Genomic DNA, 20096 nt, shown 5'->3' on the forward strand with positions numbered 1-20096 from the left:
CCAAAGAGGGACATACCCGTTAGTTCAAGCTTCGCCTTTTGCATTTAATATATATATATATAAATACACACACATGCATGTATATTTAAGAAAAAAATATTATTTATATATAAAATATTTATATTTATACATAATATAAATTATATATAAATCTTTATACAGTATATACATGAAAATATTTCTTAAATATATTATTTATATATATATATATATATATATATATATAATAATTATACAAAGTGCACCCACATATATTATGTAAACACAAACTTTTATTTTGGATGCGATTAATCGCGATTAATCGTTTGACAGCCCTAGTTCATGTAAAACTAAATCATGACTGTTTTAAAGGATTTAAAAAAAAAGAAGAATTCTGTCATTAATTACTCACCCGTAAGACTTTCGCTCATCTTCGGGAACACAAATGAACATCATTTTACTTCTAAAGATTTTTGTCCCTCCATTGACATTCTGCACAACTATCACTTTCGCGCTAAAAAAAGTTCTTAAAAAGATCGTAAAACTAATCCAAATGAATTGATCAATTGCTTTATATGTTGAACAGACTGAATTTAGTCTTTTATTCACATTTCACAAAATTTATCAGCATAAACAGAAGCTCAACGGTTCTTGACACGTGAGAACAAACCTCATTGGTTCTTGCAGAACCACAAACGTGCTGCGCAACATGAGAACGATTCACTTTTTTTAATCGCACGTCAAGCAAGCATGGCTTCCATTTATCATAACTGACGTGTGTGTTGATGAATGTTTATATCTTAATAAAAGCCAAATTCAATCTGTTCATCATATAAAGCAATCGAGCCCCTTTATAAAATTTGGACTAAACCGCTCGATTCATAAGGATTAGTTTTACGATTAGGATTAGTTTTCACTCCCATTTATTTCAAAATATTTTCATTCGTGTTCCGAAGATGAACGAAAGCCTTATGGGTTTGGAACGACATGAGGGTGAGAAATTAAAAACAGAATTTACATTTTTGTGTGAACTAAAACTTTAAATCCTTACAAAGGTAAAGCCAAAGCACTTTTGCTTTCAAGAACATTTCAATGCACAAGCAGATGAAACTCTGATCACCTAACAAAACTGACAGGATTTGCCTCTCACATCCAAAATAGAAGCCACGCTGAATTATTGATGGTAAACCGCCGCAGTCGTTCAGCTGGAGCAGTCAAACCTTATTAATGTGTGTGGTTTCTGCAAAAACAGCAGGACTCTGTCATCAAAACCAAAGCAGTGTCCCATTACTCACCCTCTTCCCAAAAGAGCAGAGGAGATAAGCCAAGTAAACTGACTCTAAATGGAATATTTTTAGTGAATAAATATATCAGTATATAAAGTCTTGTTGACAACCAGTAATATTGAGAAGATATTGAGAAAACGAATCCATTTCAGTATCAATTAAAAATGAGAATCGTTAAATATTAGTTTGTGTCCACAGCTGATATCTGTTGTAGTCCACTTCTTTCCTGCACTTTTACAGTACTTGTTGCATGTTCATTCATTGACACGTCTCCATGAGATGAGGGCTTTGAAAAAGCTTGAAATATTTTGGTTTGACATGCGTTTCTGCTGCAGAATGCAGATCCTCGCTGTTCCCGTGTTTATTTGGGCACTCGCGCACTGCAACTTCGCTGCGCGTCGTCTTATTTTATTAACAGTGGCGATCTCGACAATAATTTAATTTTTTTTTTTTTATACAAATTTATATTTTTGGACCATTTTAGTCACAGTATGGAGCCCTGTTTCTGTCACAATTTCTTAAAGTTAAACTGGACTTTTATTTTGACATGTTGCCATGTAGACCTTTGGTTTTCTGTGTGTTAATGATATGAGGATAGTTTTTCTCAAATAAAACTGTCAAGAAGAGTTATAAGAAAAGTGACATGAAGTGACTCTCAGAGCAGCTCTGGAGATGAAGTTCATGCATTCATGTCCTCATATAGTGAGCGGGCAGAGGCTGAAAAAACACCGCGAGCGTCACACATGCTTCAGTGTATGTGTGGTAAATGAAACCGCAACATGAAAGGTTCATATTCAAGTCTTTTTGCAGTTTAATATTCACAGACATTAGTCTATATCGAGATTTTTTCGATATATTATTTCGACAAATTCCGTGTTATACAGTCAATTCACTTTTTAGGACCAGATCCTGAGATGCTGGCAGACTTACTAATAGACTAATAAACACAAATATTCTAATACAATCCATAATTTCAGTGATGCAGGCTTTTGTGTGGCTATTTTCTAAAATTCACAAGCCTGCCAGACTCAAACCTACATTACCTTCATTAGCACCAATTGCCGTGCCAAAGCTAAAAGATAATCTAGAGTTTAACTTCAGGGATATTAGTTGAAAAGCCAAAATGCAGGGTCCTTTACAACACCTCAGTGAGTCTAATTCTGGCAATAATAACCCAACGGAAGCATAAAACATTTCTACACGATGTAATGACAGCAGCATTTTCTCGAAATGGGGCCGCCACAAAGCCATAGCCAAACAACCCACAGCGCGAGGCTAAACAGGTTAAAGTTGAGCACGGGAAGACCGACAGATCTTGTAGTCAGACAGCTTACTGTACCAGAGCTGGTGTAGAACAGCAGACAGATGGACGGCTTTCTGACACTAATGAGGATTTGTGGCCTCTGAGATCAAGGTGCTGAAACGTTCATTCTGTCTGTACAAGAGATCAAGCCATACAGGCCTGAATCAATGAGCTATGCTTTCGGCTACAAGCAGCATCAATAGCTCTGGTTCTCTAAACTGTAGAGAAATAACTACCAACCGAGCAATGTGACCATTTAATATAATAAAAATAATCAATTTGTCAAGACTATTGTAACAAGTATCATTATTGGCACTATACAAAATCGTTATTCACGCAGCGAAGAGATTGTTTGCGATGATATGTGCTCCGTTGAGGCTGAGGAAGCCAGAGGCACAGCAAACAGCGGCGCGGTAATTAAATATCAACAGGAAGTCACTCACACAACAACAGCACTCTTTATATCTTTAAAGCAGATGCTATGAGCCCGAAATACGTCTTTAATTAAACACATTGACAAGATAAAAAAAACATAAAACAGAGAGAGAATTATAAGTTGTCTATCCAATGAACATTCTGGGCCTTTCAAAAGCTGCTTTTAAAGACAACATGAAAATACTTGTCGAATTTTACTTCAGAAGCGTGATGCACTTCTTAGGGAGGCAAGATATTGATATTGACCATATTGAACATTGGGCGAAATTTACAACACCTTTGTTGTCATCTATCGCTCACTTAAAGTGTTGTTGTCGTTAACTTAAACATAAAATTTTTTTTTATATAAATAATGCTGAAATGCTAAAAATAACACTATTTTTTTGAAACTTTAAAATCTTTAGTAAATCCAAAATTAATATTCATTTCCATGCTGTACATAATAATCTTGTGATGGCAAAATTAATTTGTTGCATTCAAAATGATTGATTGCAGTTTTTTACTGTTTTACCTTTTATTTAAGTAGACAAAATTGCATATCATTCATATTAATGGTGGGATTTATCTTAAATAGACGCCAGTCGGATATGAACCACATTCGTAAGTCAAAAAATAATTTAAAAACACTAATCCATCATTTTCAGTGATGCAGGTTTTTGTGTGGCTATTTTATGTATTAAGCCAGACTCAAATCCACGAAACCTACAATAGCACCAATTGCCGCGCCAAAGCTCCATCATAATGGGGTTTAACTTCAGGGAAATAAGATGTAAAGCCAAAATTCAATTAAAGGAATAGTTCACTTTTAAAAAAGCTTTTGCTGATAATTTACTCACCCCCATGTCATCCAAGATATTTATGTTATTCTTTCTTCAGTCGAAAAGAAATTAAGGTTTTTGATGAAAACATTCCAGGATTTTTCTCCATATAATGGACTTCAATGGTAACCAAACGGTTCAAGGTCCAAAAGACAGTTTCAATGCAAACTGCAAACTGTTGAAAGTGCTTTAAACGATTTCAGACGATGAATAAGGGTCTTATCAAGCGAAACGATCGCTCATTTAAAAACAAACAAACAAAGTTTAAGTTTTATAAGCTCAAATGGTCGCCTTGCTCTGGTCGCCTTGCTATGCACGTTCGTGACTCTCCTGTTCGAACTCGTTCATCAAAATGAACAAATCTTTTCCCGTGTCATTTGGTTCATTCAACGAACGAAATGAACGAATTGACTCGGAAAAAGATTCGTTCATTTTGTTCTTTCAGCGGTCGAAAGATTTGATCCTTATTCATCGTCTGGAATCGTTTAAAGCCCTTTGAACAGTTTGCAGTTTGCACTGAAACTATCTTTTGGACCTTGAACCGTTTGGGTTCAAGAAGAAATGACTGAAGAAAGGCGAGTAAATTATTATTAAAAGTGAACTACTCCTTTAAGAAACTGAGATTTGGTCCTTTACCGACACCTCTGAGTCTAATACTGGCAATCATAACCCAAAGGAACTTGTGTAAAAGGGTTCTCTCACCATCTGAATAGGTTTCTTTTGCAGGTCTCTCTCGGTCACCAGTCGCTCCTGGTCGGTGACGTACAGGCCCTTCTGAGCCAGAGCCTGGATGACGGCGTCATGACCCAGCAGAGGTTTGACGGCGTCGCTCTTCAGAATCAGACTCCCTGCTCGACAGTACAGCTCAGCCGACAGCAGCAGATCGGCCACAGGAGGCTTCAGGTGCTCCTGCTCATACTGGTCCAGGTAGAGGGGCTCTTTCAGGTCTTCAGGAACACTGTCTGCAGGATGACAGAATAACAGTTACTGTTACATTGCTGTGAGTACGTATATCAGGACCTTTAGATGGCAGCAACGTTCTTTTTCCTTCTTCACTTAGGGGTGAAAATAGGTTCGAAATAAGCGACCAGCGGTATACCACGCAAATATCCCAACACAGATGAGAGTGGCGTATAGATGAATATGTAAATAGAGTGCCGAAGTTATCACGTCACTTTGTAGGCCAAAACGCGCAAGTGAGTTAGCATTTTACAGTAGCACTCCCGGTTCCCTCGTTCTAAAGTCTGGCAAATATGGGCGTGTAAGACAAGAAGCAATATCTTAAAGTGAATACGTGATGCTACGGGTAGCCAGTGAAGGTCATGATTCATGAAGCAGAGGAGTAATGTGAGCAGAACGCCTGGTGGAGGTGAGAACACTTGCTCCTGAGTTTAACATACTGTAGTCTTGCAATTCGTTTCTGGGCAGACCAAGAAATAAAGCATTGCAATAATAGCATCCAGTGCTTAATGTCCCTGAGACATGCAGTGAGTGAGTCAGGCAGGGATGGCCTATCAGAGCTGATGGTAAGATAAATTTCAATGTCATCTTCAGCATAGCAATGGAATTGAAGTCCATGCCTGCGTATGATAAGTGGATTTATGTAGATGATGAACAATAGTGGACCAAGAACTGAACCTTGAGGAACACCCTGTGTGAGTGAAGCAGTGGCAGATCTATGACGTTGTATGCTGATATAATACTTTCTGTCGCTGGTATAGGAAATGAGAGCTGAACCAGTGATGCCGATATCAGAAAGCTGAGAAATAAGCCATTCATGGCAGACTGTGTCAAAAGCATCGAGGAGCATCAAGATTAGAGCCAGACCGATACATCGGCAGGCCGATATTTTCGGCCGATATTAGGCATTTTCCAAACTATCGGTATCGGCAGTTATAATGGCCGATAATAGAATATTTCAAAAATAAAATAAAAACGGACGAAACACGCTTCAACCATGTCATGTTGGAGTGTTGGAGTTGTATAGTTTGTCCACCAGAGGGCACTCTACACCGTCCCTGTTGGCAACACTTGTTTATAACGCGCAACACATTCTAGCTAACCACAAAGCTAGCTAATGCCACTATTCTCAGTGGAATTTAATGAGTTTTGTTAATTAATTAATGAGGTTTGGTTCCTCCTCTGTTCTGTTGCGACAATAAAAGAAACAAGTTTCTTTTTAAAATGCATTATCATATTATTTTAATTGAAACTCATATATAACTACAAATAACTAATGTTAAGGAAATCTGTTAATGTTTTGTTGTGCGTTCCTGAAAAAAAATAAAATAAAAAATATCGGCCGATATATCGGAATATCGGATTTTAACTCCATCAAATATTTGTATCGGTATCGGCCTTCAAAATCCTTTATCGGTCAGGCTCTAATCAAGATGTTTACTTGAATACATGGACAAAAGAATTTCGTTAACCAAATGCAGTTTCAGTGCTGTGCGATAGGCGAAAACCTGACTGAAAGGTTTAAAAAGACCGTTCACATCCAAATAAGATCGCAATAGCGAAGAAACAACCTTTTCAAGGATTTTGCTAAAAATGTCAAATTTGATATTGGTCTGTAATTGTCCATGTTTAAATGTTCAAGTCCTGTTTTTTTTTTTAAGAATGGGGGTCACAGCAGCCGTTTTTAATTATGCTGGGAGAATGGCGGAAGCCAAACTACAGTTCATCATATGCGTTATGAAGGGTGAATAACAGTACAAAGGTGTTTATAGCCGGAGCAAGCTGTTTCGAACTCCATACAAACTACATTTTTCATCTGATTTTGTTTAAAATGATGTCACACCAGTTTTTCATACTGTACATTACAATGCCGTGATGCCTAAAATCACATGCATCATTTAGAAATTTAGTTTATTATTTATGTAGACTATAGTATAGAATTGTAATAGCTATTTATTGTTTTTTCGTCCATAACTTAAATACATAATTATCGGCTTATTGGCATTGGGTACATAATATATATTATTTACACCTGTGCATAATTTACATACATCTTATTTATTTATTTATATTTATATATAGTACATAATATTCATCATATTAACGGTTCCGCGATAGCGAAACACAAAAACAACCAATATTTACCACTTGACTGCAAAATAATTGCAAACAGCACAGTACTACTTGAAGTTATTGACAAATTTTTATAAAGTAACATATATGAATGAGAAAATAAGGTACAAAATTCACATGCAGCATAAGTTTTTAGGTTTATTTGCTGTATTTAATCAGATAAAATAGTCCAAAATTGTATTATTGGCTATTTATTGGTTATTAGCCATAACAAAAATAATGATCAGCTTATCAGCGTTGGTATTTAAACCTAAATACATAATGTTCATCATATTAATCAGTCCCACCAGTTTTTCGCGATTCCACGATTGTGGAAAATGCAAAATCGACAAAATGTCATTATTCGCCATTTTCAGTTATAGACAAATTTGTGTAATAAAGAAACATCCATGAATGAGAAAATAAAATGTGAAAAATAAAAATGTGTAATTAGCGTTAACCTACTTACACTGTTCTTATTTTTGAAACCAAAAAAAAATAAATAATTACAAAAATAACGATATGTTTAAACGTTTTTTTGGTAGTACAAAAAAATAAGCTTTCTGCATTTTGCTTGTTTTGACATTTTCATCTCCAGAACAACTAAAGATAAACTCAGCTTGGTGTTTTCCGATCCTTGTGCAAGTCTCATTTACTCTCACCTGGGAAGATGAGGAAAAGCAGAAAGCCCTTAAAGGAAGCGAGGTCTAGCAGTGTCTACCACACAGCTCAGCTACAACATCAAAAATATCATTATCATGAGTTAACACGCTGACAGAATAAATGGGTTCAGAGATCCGAATGAGGTCACAGTATCCATGGAGAACCGAGATGTTTAGCTATTTATGGAGAAGGGTGAGAGTTTGAGAGAACGCTTGAGTCAGTCCACACACATCCTTATTACCTTATTTATGACTGAACCTAATTGTGTAATGATACAAAAGATTTGAACCACTCAGTCTGTCCAAATGAATGCCTTCATTTGAGACATGGAAAAAAATGGAATGGAAAGTACCTTAAATGGTACTTAATAGTTACCATGAAAGGTTTTAAAATGGCTCTTTATCATAAAACAAGATCAAACATTTCACTGATGATATCACAGCCACAAGGCGCTGACAATGTAAGTCAAAAATACGAGTGTGTGGAGCCGGACCGCGGTTGCCATGGCAACATATCGATTCCCCTGCCATACGTATGTAGCCAGGAGCTTCTTCCGAGCTTCATCAAAGACAGATGGAGCAACACAGAAGGCGAGAGACGAACTGCACAGGTGTAAATATTCTGAACAATACGTCCAATAATCATGATATATTCACAATGATTTAGCTCATATTGTAAATATTCCAATGATTTTAAAGCACTTTCCAATTATGCGAGTCCGCTACATTTGGTTACATCTGTGAAGTCGTTCAAAAGTGAGTCAGATTCAATGATTCATTTGAGTCACCACAATTCACAGTAATTAAAATGTTTTAAGAAAAAACATGTTTAGGCAAAAATTGCTTTTTTATGATTTTTTTTGGTGCATTTAATCGTTAAAAATATTTTCATTTAGTAAAAAAAAAAAAAACATTGCAACATTTTTTTAAACCTTTTTAAGTAAGTACACATATAGTAATTCATTTTTAAAAAACGAATTTTTCAACATTTTTAAAAATTAAATTTGAATATTTCTCATAGTTGAATCAAACACATACACAGAAGGTCCAGGAAAATCTGATACAAATATTACATACACATAGGACTGTCAATCAATAAAAAGATTATCTAAATAATTATACAGATCTCTGTAATTAATCATGATTATTCTCCCACCTTATATTATACTGGTATCAAAAATATATTTTCACATTGAATCTGTAAATGAATGTCGAAACAACAAAGACATAAAATATTTTTGGTGTTATGTTTGGTGTTTGGTATAAGTGAAAGAAGGTCACTGATACTAATACTGATGACACTATTAAATAGATTTGAGACTTTTAGAAAAAAAAGTATTAATAAGAATGAATGTTTAAAAAAATAATTGATTTGGATGAATAAATGATTCAATGACTCAAAGACTTCATCACTGGATGAATTAGCACTTTTGAACGAATCTTTTGAATGAATGATTCACTGACAAATACATTTTTAAGAGTCACTAGTCGCCACCTACTGGCATAAAATGTAATTGATACAACCGTTATTTAAAGCAGAATGTGCTTCAAAGGGTGATTTGCTCTATTTTGACATCAGTGTTTATATCTGAACTATAAACTTATCCCAGTACTCGACTTCCGGCCGTATGTGCGTTCATGGGAGTCAAGTTGAGTTCCGTCGGACGGGTGACCTCTATCCCATTTATTAACCCACTGGAGATGCATGGATTACTTTTAACAAAGACGGATGCACTTTTTGGAGCTTCAAAAACTCAAGGCACTATTCAATGACATTATAAAGCTGGAAAGAGTAAGACTTTTTATAAATATAACTGATTGTGTTTGGCTGACCATAAACACCTATGGCTTGATCCTTTGAGTTTTAGTTCACGCATTCATTTTCACAATAAAGAAGTAAAAATAAAAATAAATGTTTAGTTTTCAGAAACAAACATGCCATAAAGGAAGATTGCATCCAGGAGATGGACAGAGAGCAGAGTGCATACCATTAAATAACCAATTTATTATCTCTATCTGTCCCAACTGACCAAACTGGATCAATGGAAAAGCTTTTATGGACTGACAAACATCCACTTGTATTTCATTTTAACTGGCGGCATCATACATATATTAATTTAAAGACCTACATTATGTTTTTAAATAATATTGTGGTCTGAAATGTGTTGATTAAATCATTCTTTGTGTGGAAATGTTTCCTTTTATCAGTTGTACTATCATCGGTCCTATGTTACACCTTAAGATAAGTCAACAAATGGGTCAATAACACCCTTTAAGGCCTGTCAATCAAACTACTGAACATTTCCACATCCTCACCCAGGAGTTCAAGTGAATTGTTCTTCGAGTTTAAGGTCACTTTAAATCAGAGATGCTAAACAATAACCATCCTGACAGGAAGAGTTGTCATTTGCGTCGCACATGGGCCTGAAGACCTGACTGCGCATTTTAATGAGAGGACCTAAAGGAGAGCAGATGGCTGGTGGATACATCAGTTAGCCAATCACAATGGGTCAGCACAATGCTAAACTATACAGCTCAGTGACTAGCTAGCGAATAAACACGGACGACAATCTGTCAAAGATGTTAAGCTTGTACAGATTTGATTGAACATAAACATAAAACTTCATTAACTACATTTATGAGCATCATGGTTAAATTTAGCACACAAAGTGAATAGCTATGAGCTGACAATCTGTCACATTGTTCACCACAGTGTCAATGAACACTTATGAACTCTGTGGCTCATATATTACATTTTGGCTGATGTTTCCATATCAAGCTGCACTGAAAGTCAATCCCATTATGAAAAAGAAGTGGATTCAAATCTTAAAAGTATCTTTTTTTAAACTGTACTTGCAGGTAATATATTAATGAAAAAGCCACTTAACGTACACTTTCATGACTGTTTCTTAACACTTAAGTACATTTTTATGTGCACTTTGTAAAATGTGCACTTTGTAATCATGTCAAATTAAAAGGTTTATTTTAAAGTACATTTTAAATAATTGTTTGAATAATCTTTTGTTATGTTTTAATGCACTTATTATAAGGTGTCAAGTTGTCAACTAACATACTAAAGCACTTGTAAAGTTATTGAATATAATTTCTGTAATTCTGTAGTGTTTTAGTCAATATTATATTTTAAATGAACTAAATTCATCTTCATCATAACAAACGTTTAATGGCAAATTAACGTTTGTTATGGCAACGGCATAAAAACCCTCTGGTGCTCTTCGGTCATATTTGACTAAAAAAGTATATTTTGTTGTTTTTTTTTTTTAATAATTTTTTACTGCATTGAAATGGTAGGTTAAAAAAGGTTTTGGCACTTGCTATGGGCATGATTGAAAAAGGTTAAATGTTCCTGAAAATAATCGTCACCCTTGAATTGTGTCGGTTTGGAAACCGCATTGGAAACAAATGGGAGACGAATATAATCTAGTGGAAACGTTTGGTACTGCACCCTAACAAAATCGTATTGAAAGCTCATTTTTTGGAGATATCAACCTTAAATTTGGAACAAAACTTGTTTAGATTTAGAGTAAAACAGTTTTAGGGTAAAACATGCTTTGGAAAATATATTTTTCAATGTAGTACTATAAAATCCCCAACAAAATATTCAATAAAGACATTAGCAAACTAAAATATAGTGTAATACATTAATTTAAATGAAATTTAAAACAAATCTGTCATTTTTGATCGCCATGCAAACAGAAGCAGAGGGTTAAATATATGACATACAATTCTCAATAGAAATGACATTAAAGTGTGTGTATTTATATATATATATATATATATATATATATATATATATATATTTTACACCATGTTAAACTCAACAAAATAAATAATAATAAAATCATATTAAACTTAAAATAATAATAATAATAATAATAAATATCTAAACAGGTTATGGTCCAGATTTTTGAGATCTAAAAAAATGATCGTACAGTAAGAATTTGTTTGGGCACAGTATGAAATTTTTCCAATTAGATGCCAGCAAATCTTTACTCTCTCAAATATTACACACTCACACATACACACAATTTTTGTATTACAGATATAAACCACACTCTGACATCCACACAAACATACCCACATACATAATTATACCTGCATAATGGATCCAATTAGCTCTATAATATGCAGAAACACAAAACAGGAATAAAGTGAGTGTTTGCTTTATGGGCTAAACCTGATAAAATGGCCCCTTCTGGTAAAAAAATCAAATTGTTAGGCCTTGCCAACAGAATAAAAGCCTATTAACAAAGACTTCATCAATGACCCTGGGATTAAAAATTGCACTTTTAATGGGGGCAGTTTGTCCTTAAGGACATGAGTAGAAATATTGTGTATTACTAAAATATAAATACCAATAAAAATACACATTTGTGTCATAATGTTTGCAGTTGGCATTAACAAAAATGAAAAACAAAACTGAAAGGACAAAATAGGATGCAGAAGTTTTAATTGGGGCAAAAACATTCTTAAGTTTAACTAATTGCATGGAATATAAATGTATTATAAATTAATAAATTTAATTTAATTACAAAAAAACTAATTGAATTAATTATTAAAATTAGAGTGTTCAAACATTACATTCAGTTAACACTTCGCACTAAGGTATATTATTTTAAAATATTCTATTTCTCTTTTTAAAAGTATGCTAAAATGGATTTCTTTTTCACAGATAACTTGAGATAAGTAAGGCCATCACAGGACCATGTTTTATAAGTGCATCATGTTTAATAATGAGTTAAATAATGATTCTGTCAACATTGCATGCTAATACTCAACTGTTTGCATATTCATTTATGAATTCACACTGCGATATTTACAAAGTATTCCAAGGTACTACCATGTTACATTTCCAAACAAAAAAAAAAAGAAAAGAAAAGAAAAAATCATGGCAGAACGTTTTTTTTTTTTTGGTTAGTGTTGGATTCTAACATTATACATTAGCCTACACCATTCAGTACTGGATACAATTAATAAACAGCAGCTAATTATGAAGCAGTTTGAAATTATATATTGCAATTGTGGAATATTAATATTTTGTAACAATATAATAAAAATCCTGTCAAACTCACTCCATCAGCAAAATGCAATCATGATTATAACATGCATCCATTCATATATAATGGGGTTTTATTTCAATTTGATATCAAATGCATTCAAAGCAACACATTGGCAATGAAATCAAGAGACAAAGATGATGGTGGAGAAAGAGAAGCACGCCACCTACCTGTACCAAAGGCTTTGGCCACCAGCCATGTGAGGCTTGCTCTGATTTTTGCTCTATTAAAATCATAATGATCAAAAGACTTGATGGCAGGAACAATAAAAGTCTTTTTCGGGTCCCTGGAGTCGGTCAGATCTCCCATATTCACGGCGGCAGTGTCACATCCAGTAGGCTACTCACAACGATGACATCTCTCCGAAGGAATTCAATGCCTCAAAGCTGACTTTTTGCTTTTTATCTCTCACATATACATCAGATTTTGTAACATACATGTGCCATAGCGCTGTTCAAACACTCGGCTGGGCTTATTTTCACATCAAATTCGCCAATAAAAGTGGGGTTCTGCCCATAGAGCTTCATCCATTCTGGTACCACTATTTGAATTCGGCTGTTTTTCTTCTTAATAATCCAGCATGTTCAGATTTAGAAGAGGCGGGCGAAGTGTCGCTATCTAAAAAGTCTTTGTCTTGATTAGGACCTCGCTATGCTCTGCCCACATATTCCCATCTGGATATTTACGGTTATTCTTCTCCCTCTATTCATCCAGCGTCCTGCGGTCGGGCGGTCGGGCTCCCTGCAGCAGTGAGTGAGACAAAGTCATCTGCGCATGCGCGCTCCGCCCAACACGCCAACAACGCCAAGGCTGCCAGAAATTGTACTAACTAGACATTGGATCCAGTAAAATGTAATAACATATATTATTAATATGCTGTAAATACATATAAATGCAAATAAATATATATATTTTAATTAAAAAGCTTGATGCAATTTATTTTGTTAATAGTAAAAGCGTGTGATGGCATAAATCATTAACTTTAGATTTAATAAACTTTATTTATCCCATTTTTAAGGGAAAATTCACATTGTTCTTTCGGTAAAAAAAAAAAATGAATATATAATAATTATTGAAAATATAATATCCACAACGAGCCCTTAGAACCCTTAGTTCTCCAATGTTCTGTACATATACAAAGATATATGGCTTTTTTATTGTGAAATAATAATAATTATTATTATTTTAAGCAGATGTATAATTACAATATTGTCGTATGCAATTAATAAACACACACACAAAAAAAACAAACCAATACACAGCACAGGTAAATGTTTTTCAAAAAAGTCAAATATTTATCTTGTTGAGTTTTCAAGTCTTACCGAATATGCATATATATATATTATGCATTATAAACTGACATAATAACTTTAGATAAAAATATTATTGTTGTTTATTACTAATTATCATAAGTAAAATGATATCGTATTTCATTGATTAAACTACAATACTTTGTATATAATATATAGATCTACAATACTTTATATCTAAAATTCGTGTTTGTCTATAAAGGAAAATAATATATACTACAGGTTTTTGCTACAGAGTACTTACATCCTTAAAAACTACAATGCCCAGCTTTACAGTAATGTTTATATGACGTCATACCTACGCGACTTTTTAGAAGGTTCCCTTCCGTCCCACAGGTCTCGGGTTCTCTGAAATAAAGCGTTTCCAGAATATGAATATAACAATCTTTTTTCTTTTGTTTTAGTTAGTATCTGTGTGGTGAATGTGAGCAGAAAATGTTTATGCCGAGATCGCTAAAGCTCAAGAGAGCCCCCGAGTCCCATCAGCAGAACCCCAAGAGAAGCAAAACGACACTTGAAGACACTGTTTCTACATCTCCATCTGACCTAGACACAGTTTCTACATCTACATCTGACCTCTGTCCTCCAGACGAGACTGTGAATATTGAACCAGAGGAGGAATCCGACCAGATAGAGTCTGATGAAGAGGAGGAACCAGTGAAGTCCTTCAAGAAGAACCAGAGATGGCCAGAGCCAGGAGAACCTGTGTGCGTCATGTGCGGTCGATATGGAGAATACATCTGCGATAAAACTGACAATGATGTCTGTAGCCTGGAGTGTAAAGCCCGTCACCTGGCTCAAATGTGCTTGGGTTTTGGCGAGAAGGTCTTTTCTAAAGACCCACAGGAGGGTTCAAAGACCTCTAATGCGTCAAACACTGACGCTGAGAGTTACTCTTACAAAGAGGACGTTTTCATATCTGAACTGACTGAGGAGCAGGTTAAGAGAGTTAAAACAGAGCTGGCAATAGTGACAGCTGGCAGTGAGGTCTGTAGACCCATTATTGAGTTCGAACACTGTAACTTTCCCACAGCACTCAGACTCAACCTGAAGAAGGCTGGTTATGAGGCACCCACTCCCATCCAGATGCAGATGGTCCCTGTGGGTTTAACCGGCAGAGATGTGATCGCCACTGCAGACACAGGCTCTGGGAAGACTGTTGCTTTCCTTCTTCCAGTGGTAATGCATGCACTCCAGGTAAAGACTGTACTGGATAAAGGATTTATATAGAGCTTTAAATACAGATTGGTTCAAAGCATCCTCACATTGATAAGCAGGAAAATAACGGTATTATTTTGTCTAATTTATTAGTTATGAAGAAAAATCAGTTTTCATTTTCATCTACAAAGCAGCTTTACACAAGATAACTGTTATTTTCAGATGAATTTAGCTCATTGTTGTTTCATTTCACTGCAATAACTGTGTTAAAGAAGTTCATTTATGAAAAGTAAATTGGGATGTGCAGTACTGTCAGATAGATAGATAGATAGATAGATAGATAGATAGATAGATAGATAGATAGATAGATAGATAGATAGATAGATAGATAGATAGATAGATAGATAGATAGATAGATAGATTTTTTTCAGGTCATGGTGTTAAATACTGTAGACAACTCTTTTGAGGTAACAGCTGTTACCGTAGATGTCGAGTGCTCTCATGCGCTCCGCCAGTATGAGTAATTCATAAGAGCAGATCTATTTTTGACTGGTCTATAATTCCAGTGCGCTTCCTCTGGGAAGTTCACAACCAGAATGCCTAGTTCAGATAAGGGCAATTGTTATATATAACTCACATTCACCTGACAGCTACAATGTCACAGTAATGTTTCATATCATAATGTTCATTTTTAGGAACAAATATTTGCCTTTTTTAATATAAATAAAATATAAGTTTTTTTTATTTTGGCAAGTTCATTTTTTTCTCTCTCTCGTTTTTATTCTTTTTTATTACTATAATGTGAGATTTGGGCATGATAAAATAAGTTACAAATGATAACATTGTCAAAATAAATAAAAACAAATCAAATTGTGCTTTTTTTGTTTAAAAAATATACTGCAAGGTACCGTTTTTTATAAATATATTTATTATATGTATATATATATATATATATATATATATATATATATATTTTGTCCTGGTTCATTTGTTTTATTTTATTTATTTAATATGGATCATTTTTCTGTAAAAATATGATCAATAAGTTATGACAACATATGTTTTTACATTGCTTTAAATCCCCAAAATAAGTTAAGCAGTTTTAAACTCATTTTTTTAAGTCAATTTATTATGATTAAAGTTTAAATGACTTTAAATAACATCCAAGTTGATTGTACTTAAAAATAAAAGACAGCAACTTTTTTTACAGTGTTGTTGCCAATGATGTTTAAACTTCCCACAATTTACGATTTATGTATTTCGATGGTTTCCCAGAGCCAAACTGCTTCTCCGTCTCGTCCCACGTGTCTCATCCTGACCCCGACGAGAGAGCTGGCCATCCAGATAGAGCAGCAGACCAAAGAGCTGGTGATGGGTCTGCCCAACATGAGGACTGCCCTGCTGGTGGGGGGGATGCCTTTACCTCCTCAGCTGCATCGACTCAAGCAGAAGATCAAGGTGCTTCTGGGTAAAGTTTTGGATAATGTTTGATAGATTAGAGCTTAATCAGAATCCACCTTATCTTTTTAATTGCTTTGTCCAGATTGCAATAGCCACTCCAGGACGCATCATTGAGATTGTGAAACAGAAGGCTATATGGCTGGATGATGTCAGGGCTGTTGTGGTTGATGAGGTATCTATCTATCTATCTATCTATCTATCTATCTATCTATCTATCTATCTATCTATCTATCTATCTATCTATCTATCTATCTATCTATCTATCTATCTATCTATCTGTCTGTCTGTCTGTCTGTCTGTCTGTCTGTCTGTCTGTCTGTCTGTCTGTCTGTCTGTCTGTCTGTCTGTCTGTCTGTCTGTCTGTCTGTCTGTCTGTCTGTCTGTCTTTCTGTGTATCTGTATGTATATCTGTATGTCTGTCTGTCTATCTATCTGTCTATCTGTCTATCTATCTATCTATCTATCTATCTATCTATCTATCTATCTATCTATCTATCTATCTATCTATCTATCTATCTATCTATCTATCTATCTATCTATATCATCTGTGCTGTTTCTATTTTTAATCTATAAAGTTATTTTATTATCTATAAAAATCTATATATCTATAATCTATGTATGTATATATCTATATATATCTATAATCTATAAAGTTTTTCTATTTTTAATCTATAAAGTTATTTTATTTATATGTTGTAATTTTTAATATAATTGTCATAAACATTCAAAGGCAGATACCATGCTGAAGATGGGATTCCAGCAGCAGGTTCTGGAAATTTTGGAGCACGTCCCTGAAGAGCATCAGACGTTGTTGACGTCAGCCACCATTCCCACAGGAACGGAACAGCTAGCGGCTCGTCTTACCCGCGACCCTGTGAGCATAACCATTGGACAGAAGAACCAACCCTGCGCCAACGTCCGGCAGATAGTCCTCTGGGTGGAGGAGCCGTCAAAGAAAAAGAAGCTTTTTGAGATTTTAAATGTAAGTGTACTGCAGAAATTACACTCAAAATGTACCACATTTTGTTCACAATTCATCAGTGGAAAAGACTAATCAGATTTAAAAACAAAATAAGCTTGATTGACCGCATTTGTGGCCTGCTGTCGACTGAATTGTTGGCAGAAAAGCAGTTACACTGGACGTCTGTGGGTCAGTCTATGCTGTTGTGTCTTACCCTCCTCTCCAGAGGAAATGGGTGGGTCCTCAAATGGCTTTGCTCCAGGAAGAGTAGCAACGGCTTACCAGGGACAGAAAGCAGGAACGCATTTTATAAAATCACTGCCCCCAGCTATCTACATAAATAAATAATAATAAAAAAAGATATAAATGAATACATGTGATATTTTAGAATAGTAGTCCATCAGAAATCCAATCCTTGATTCTGATTGGTCAATTGCTGTGCTTTATTCACGATAAAACACGGCCATGACCGCTTCACCAGTTCTATTTATCACTGCGCAACACTGCAGTTCCTATGTTGTTTTTATTTACACATTGGAACGCTGTTGCTGTTCACGGTCAGGGACTATTTTTTCCTAGTGGAAGGAAGGCTTTTAGTGATTTTACTTCATGAAAGTTGCTCTAATACATATTTATTTACTTCAATATTTTTATTGTGTGGTAACTGTTTTATAAAATGCAATAAGGTACTCGAGGCAAGTGCTATATCGTGAATAAGTAACGGCTGAAGGGCGTTGTTAGGCACGACGCGAAGTGGAGTCTCTCGTACCTTATTGCTTACACACACACACACATATATGTATATATATATATATATATATATATAAATGAATAAATATGAAATTGAATAAATACATTTACAAATAAAATGATTTATTAAATTTTATATTAAATATTTTAGAATAATTTCCGATCAAAGTATAAAATAACATAAATGATAAATCTGAATTCATAAATAATAATTATTTATTAATATTATTTTCACATTTTAGAATAATTGTCCATTAAAATATGAAATGACACAATTGATAAATAATATTCATTCTTAATGAAATGGAATAAACAAAATCCTTTTTGTTATTTATATTATTTTATATTCTAGAATAATCGTCCATCAAAAATATTACATAACATATAAATGATAAATATTAAAGGAAATATATGAACAGATGAATTTTATAAACAAATAATTCTTCATTTATATTGTATTTAATATTTTAGCATTGTCCATCAGAAATATAAAATAGCAATTTATAAATATGAATTCATAAATGTCAAATAAATACATAAATGTAATCCTTTATTAATTTTATATGGAACATTTTAGAATAATTGTTCATCAAAATGAATTCATAAATGTGAAAAATAAATAGACAAATACATTTTATACGAATATCACATGTAATATTTGAGAATAATTGCCCATCAAAAATATGAAACTACGTAAGTGATAAATAAATGCAATTCTTTATTAATTTTAAATTTAATATATTTTTTTTAATAATTGTCAATTAAAATAGGAAATTATTTAATTAGAAGTTTTGTAATTACAACTTTATTTTTTTAACAAAAATATTTTTACAGCTCAAGCATTTTTTTATATTCACCTTTCTTTTATTTATATTACATCTATCATTTGTATTTGTATTATATTATTAGGTTTGTTTTTAGTAGAGTATTATCTTGATGTCTTTTTGTGTGTCCACAGGACACAAAGCTCTACCAGCCGCCAGTAGTTGTGTTTGTAGACTGCAAACTTGGGGCCGATCTGCTGTGTGAAGCTGTGCAAAAGGTCATGGGATTAAACGTAGTCGCCATCCACTCGGACAAGACTCAGTGGGAACGCAACAAAATAGTAAAGGTAATGCAAAAATATCGTTTTCTAAAAGCAGCCCACAAATGTCCAAAATTACAATATAATATATGTCTATGTGTTGGTGTTTTTTAGGGTCTACTCGAGGGCCAGTTTGAAGTGGTGGTCAGCACTGGGATTCTTGGAAGAGGACTTGACTTGGTCAATGTTAAGCTGGTAGTGAACTTTGACATGCCAGCTAACATGGATGAATATGTTCATCAGGTATGAATTGTTTTATAAAAAAACACTTACACATTGAAGGTTCATGTCTTTAATGATACACTATATTTGACCCCTTCAGATTGGTCGAGCTGGTAGACTGGGGCACAGAGGCACCGCCATCACCTTCATGAATAACAACAGCAAACGGCTCTTTCTGGACATTGTGAACCGAGTGAAGCCCACCGGCTCCTTACTGCCGCCACAACTCCTCAACTCCCCCCATCTGTTCGAACAGCAGAGGAAAGCCAAACAGAGGAGTCACCGTGGAGAGGACGACGTCATCGGAACCAAAAGCAACCTCATCGACATCATCAGGAAGCACGACAAAAGATCTGCCAGGAAATAACTAGCAAATGGATTTATTATTAAAAGGTTTTATTGTTGTAATTTGTGTTTTCAATAAATGCCACAAGAAGTGAAAGAATCAAGTGTCCCTTCTAACGGTTTCCCATAGGCTACAATAAGATGCACAAAATCACATCACCCTTTTTAAAAAAAT

At 34.4% G+C, this 20096-nt stretch overlaps 2 protein-coding genes across 7 annotated transcripts in view; one reads left to right on the forward strand and one right to left on the reverse strand.

The window, feature by feature from the left end:
* camsap2a (calmodulin regulated spectrin associated protein family member 2a) overlaps positions 1–13389 on the reverse strand; it is a 45759-nt gene extending 32370 nt beyond the window's left edge. For all 6 annotated transcript variants that reach the window (XM_089116573.1, XM_039694860.2, XM_089116568.1 and 3 more), the window contains exons 1-2: positions 12801–13389; positions 4524–4783 (exon numbers count right to left, since the gene is read on the reverse strand). In XM_089116573.1, the coding sequence (XP_088972699.1) occupies positions 4524–4783; positions 12801–12939 (399 nt within the window). In that variant the 5' untranslated portion in view covers positions 12940–13389. The remainder of the gene's footprint in view (positions 1–4523; positions 4784–12800) is intronic.
* An 837-nt stretch (positions 13390–14226) lies between these two features.
* Positions 14227–20021, forward strand: ddx59 (DEAD-box helicase 59). Its single transcript, XM_039695070.2, has 7 exons — positions 14227–15137; positions 16374–16556; positions 16642–16731; positions 17290–17541; positions 19229–19381; positions 19469–19597; positions 19677–20021. Exons 1-7 carry the CDS (start codon positions 14376–14378, stop codon positions 19941–19943), a joined length of 1836 nt encoding a protein of 611 aa, XP_039551004.2. The 5' UTR covers positions 14227–14375; the 3' UTR covers positions 19944–20021.
* Positions 20022–20096: the final 75 nt, after the last annotated feature.

This window comes from Pimephales promelas, chromosome 2, assembly GCF_988280905.1.
Source record: "Pimephales promelas chromosome 2, fPimPro1.hap1.1, whole genome shotgun sequence".
In the NCBI taxonomy this organism is placed as follows: Eukaryota; Metazoa; Chordata; class Actinopteri; order Cypriniformes; family Leuciscidae; genus Pimephales; species Pimephales promelas.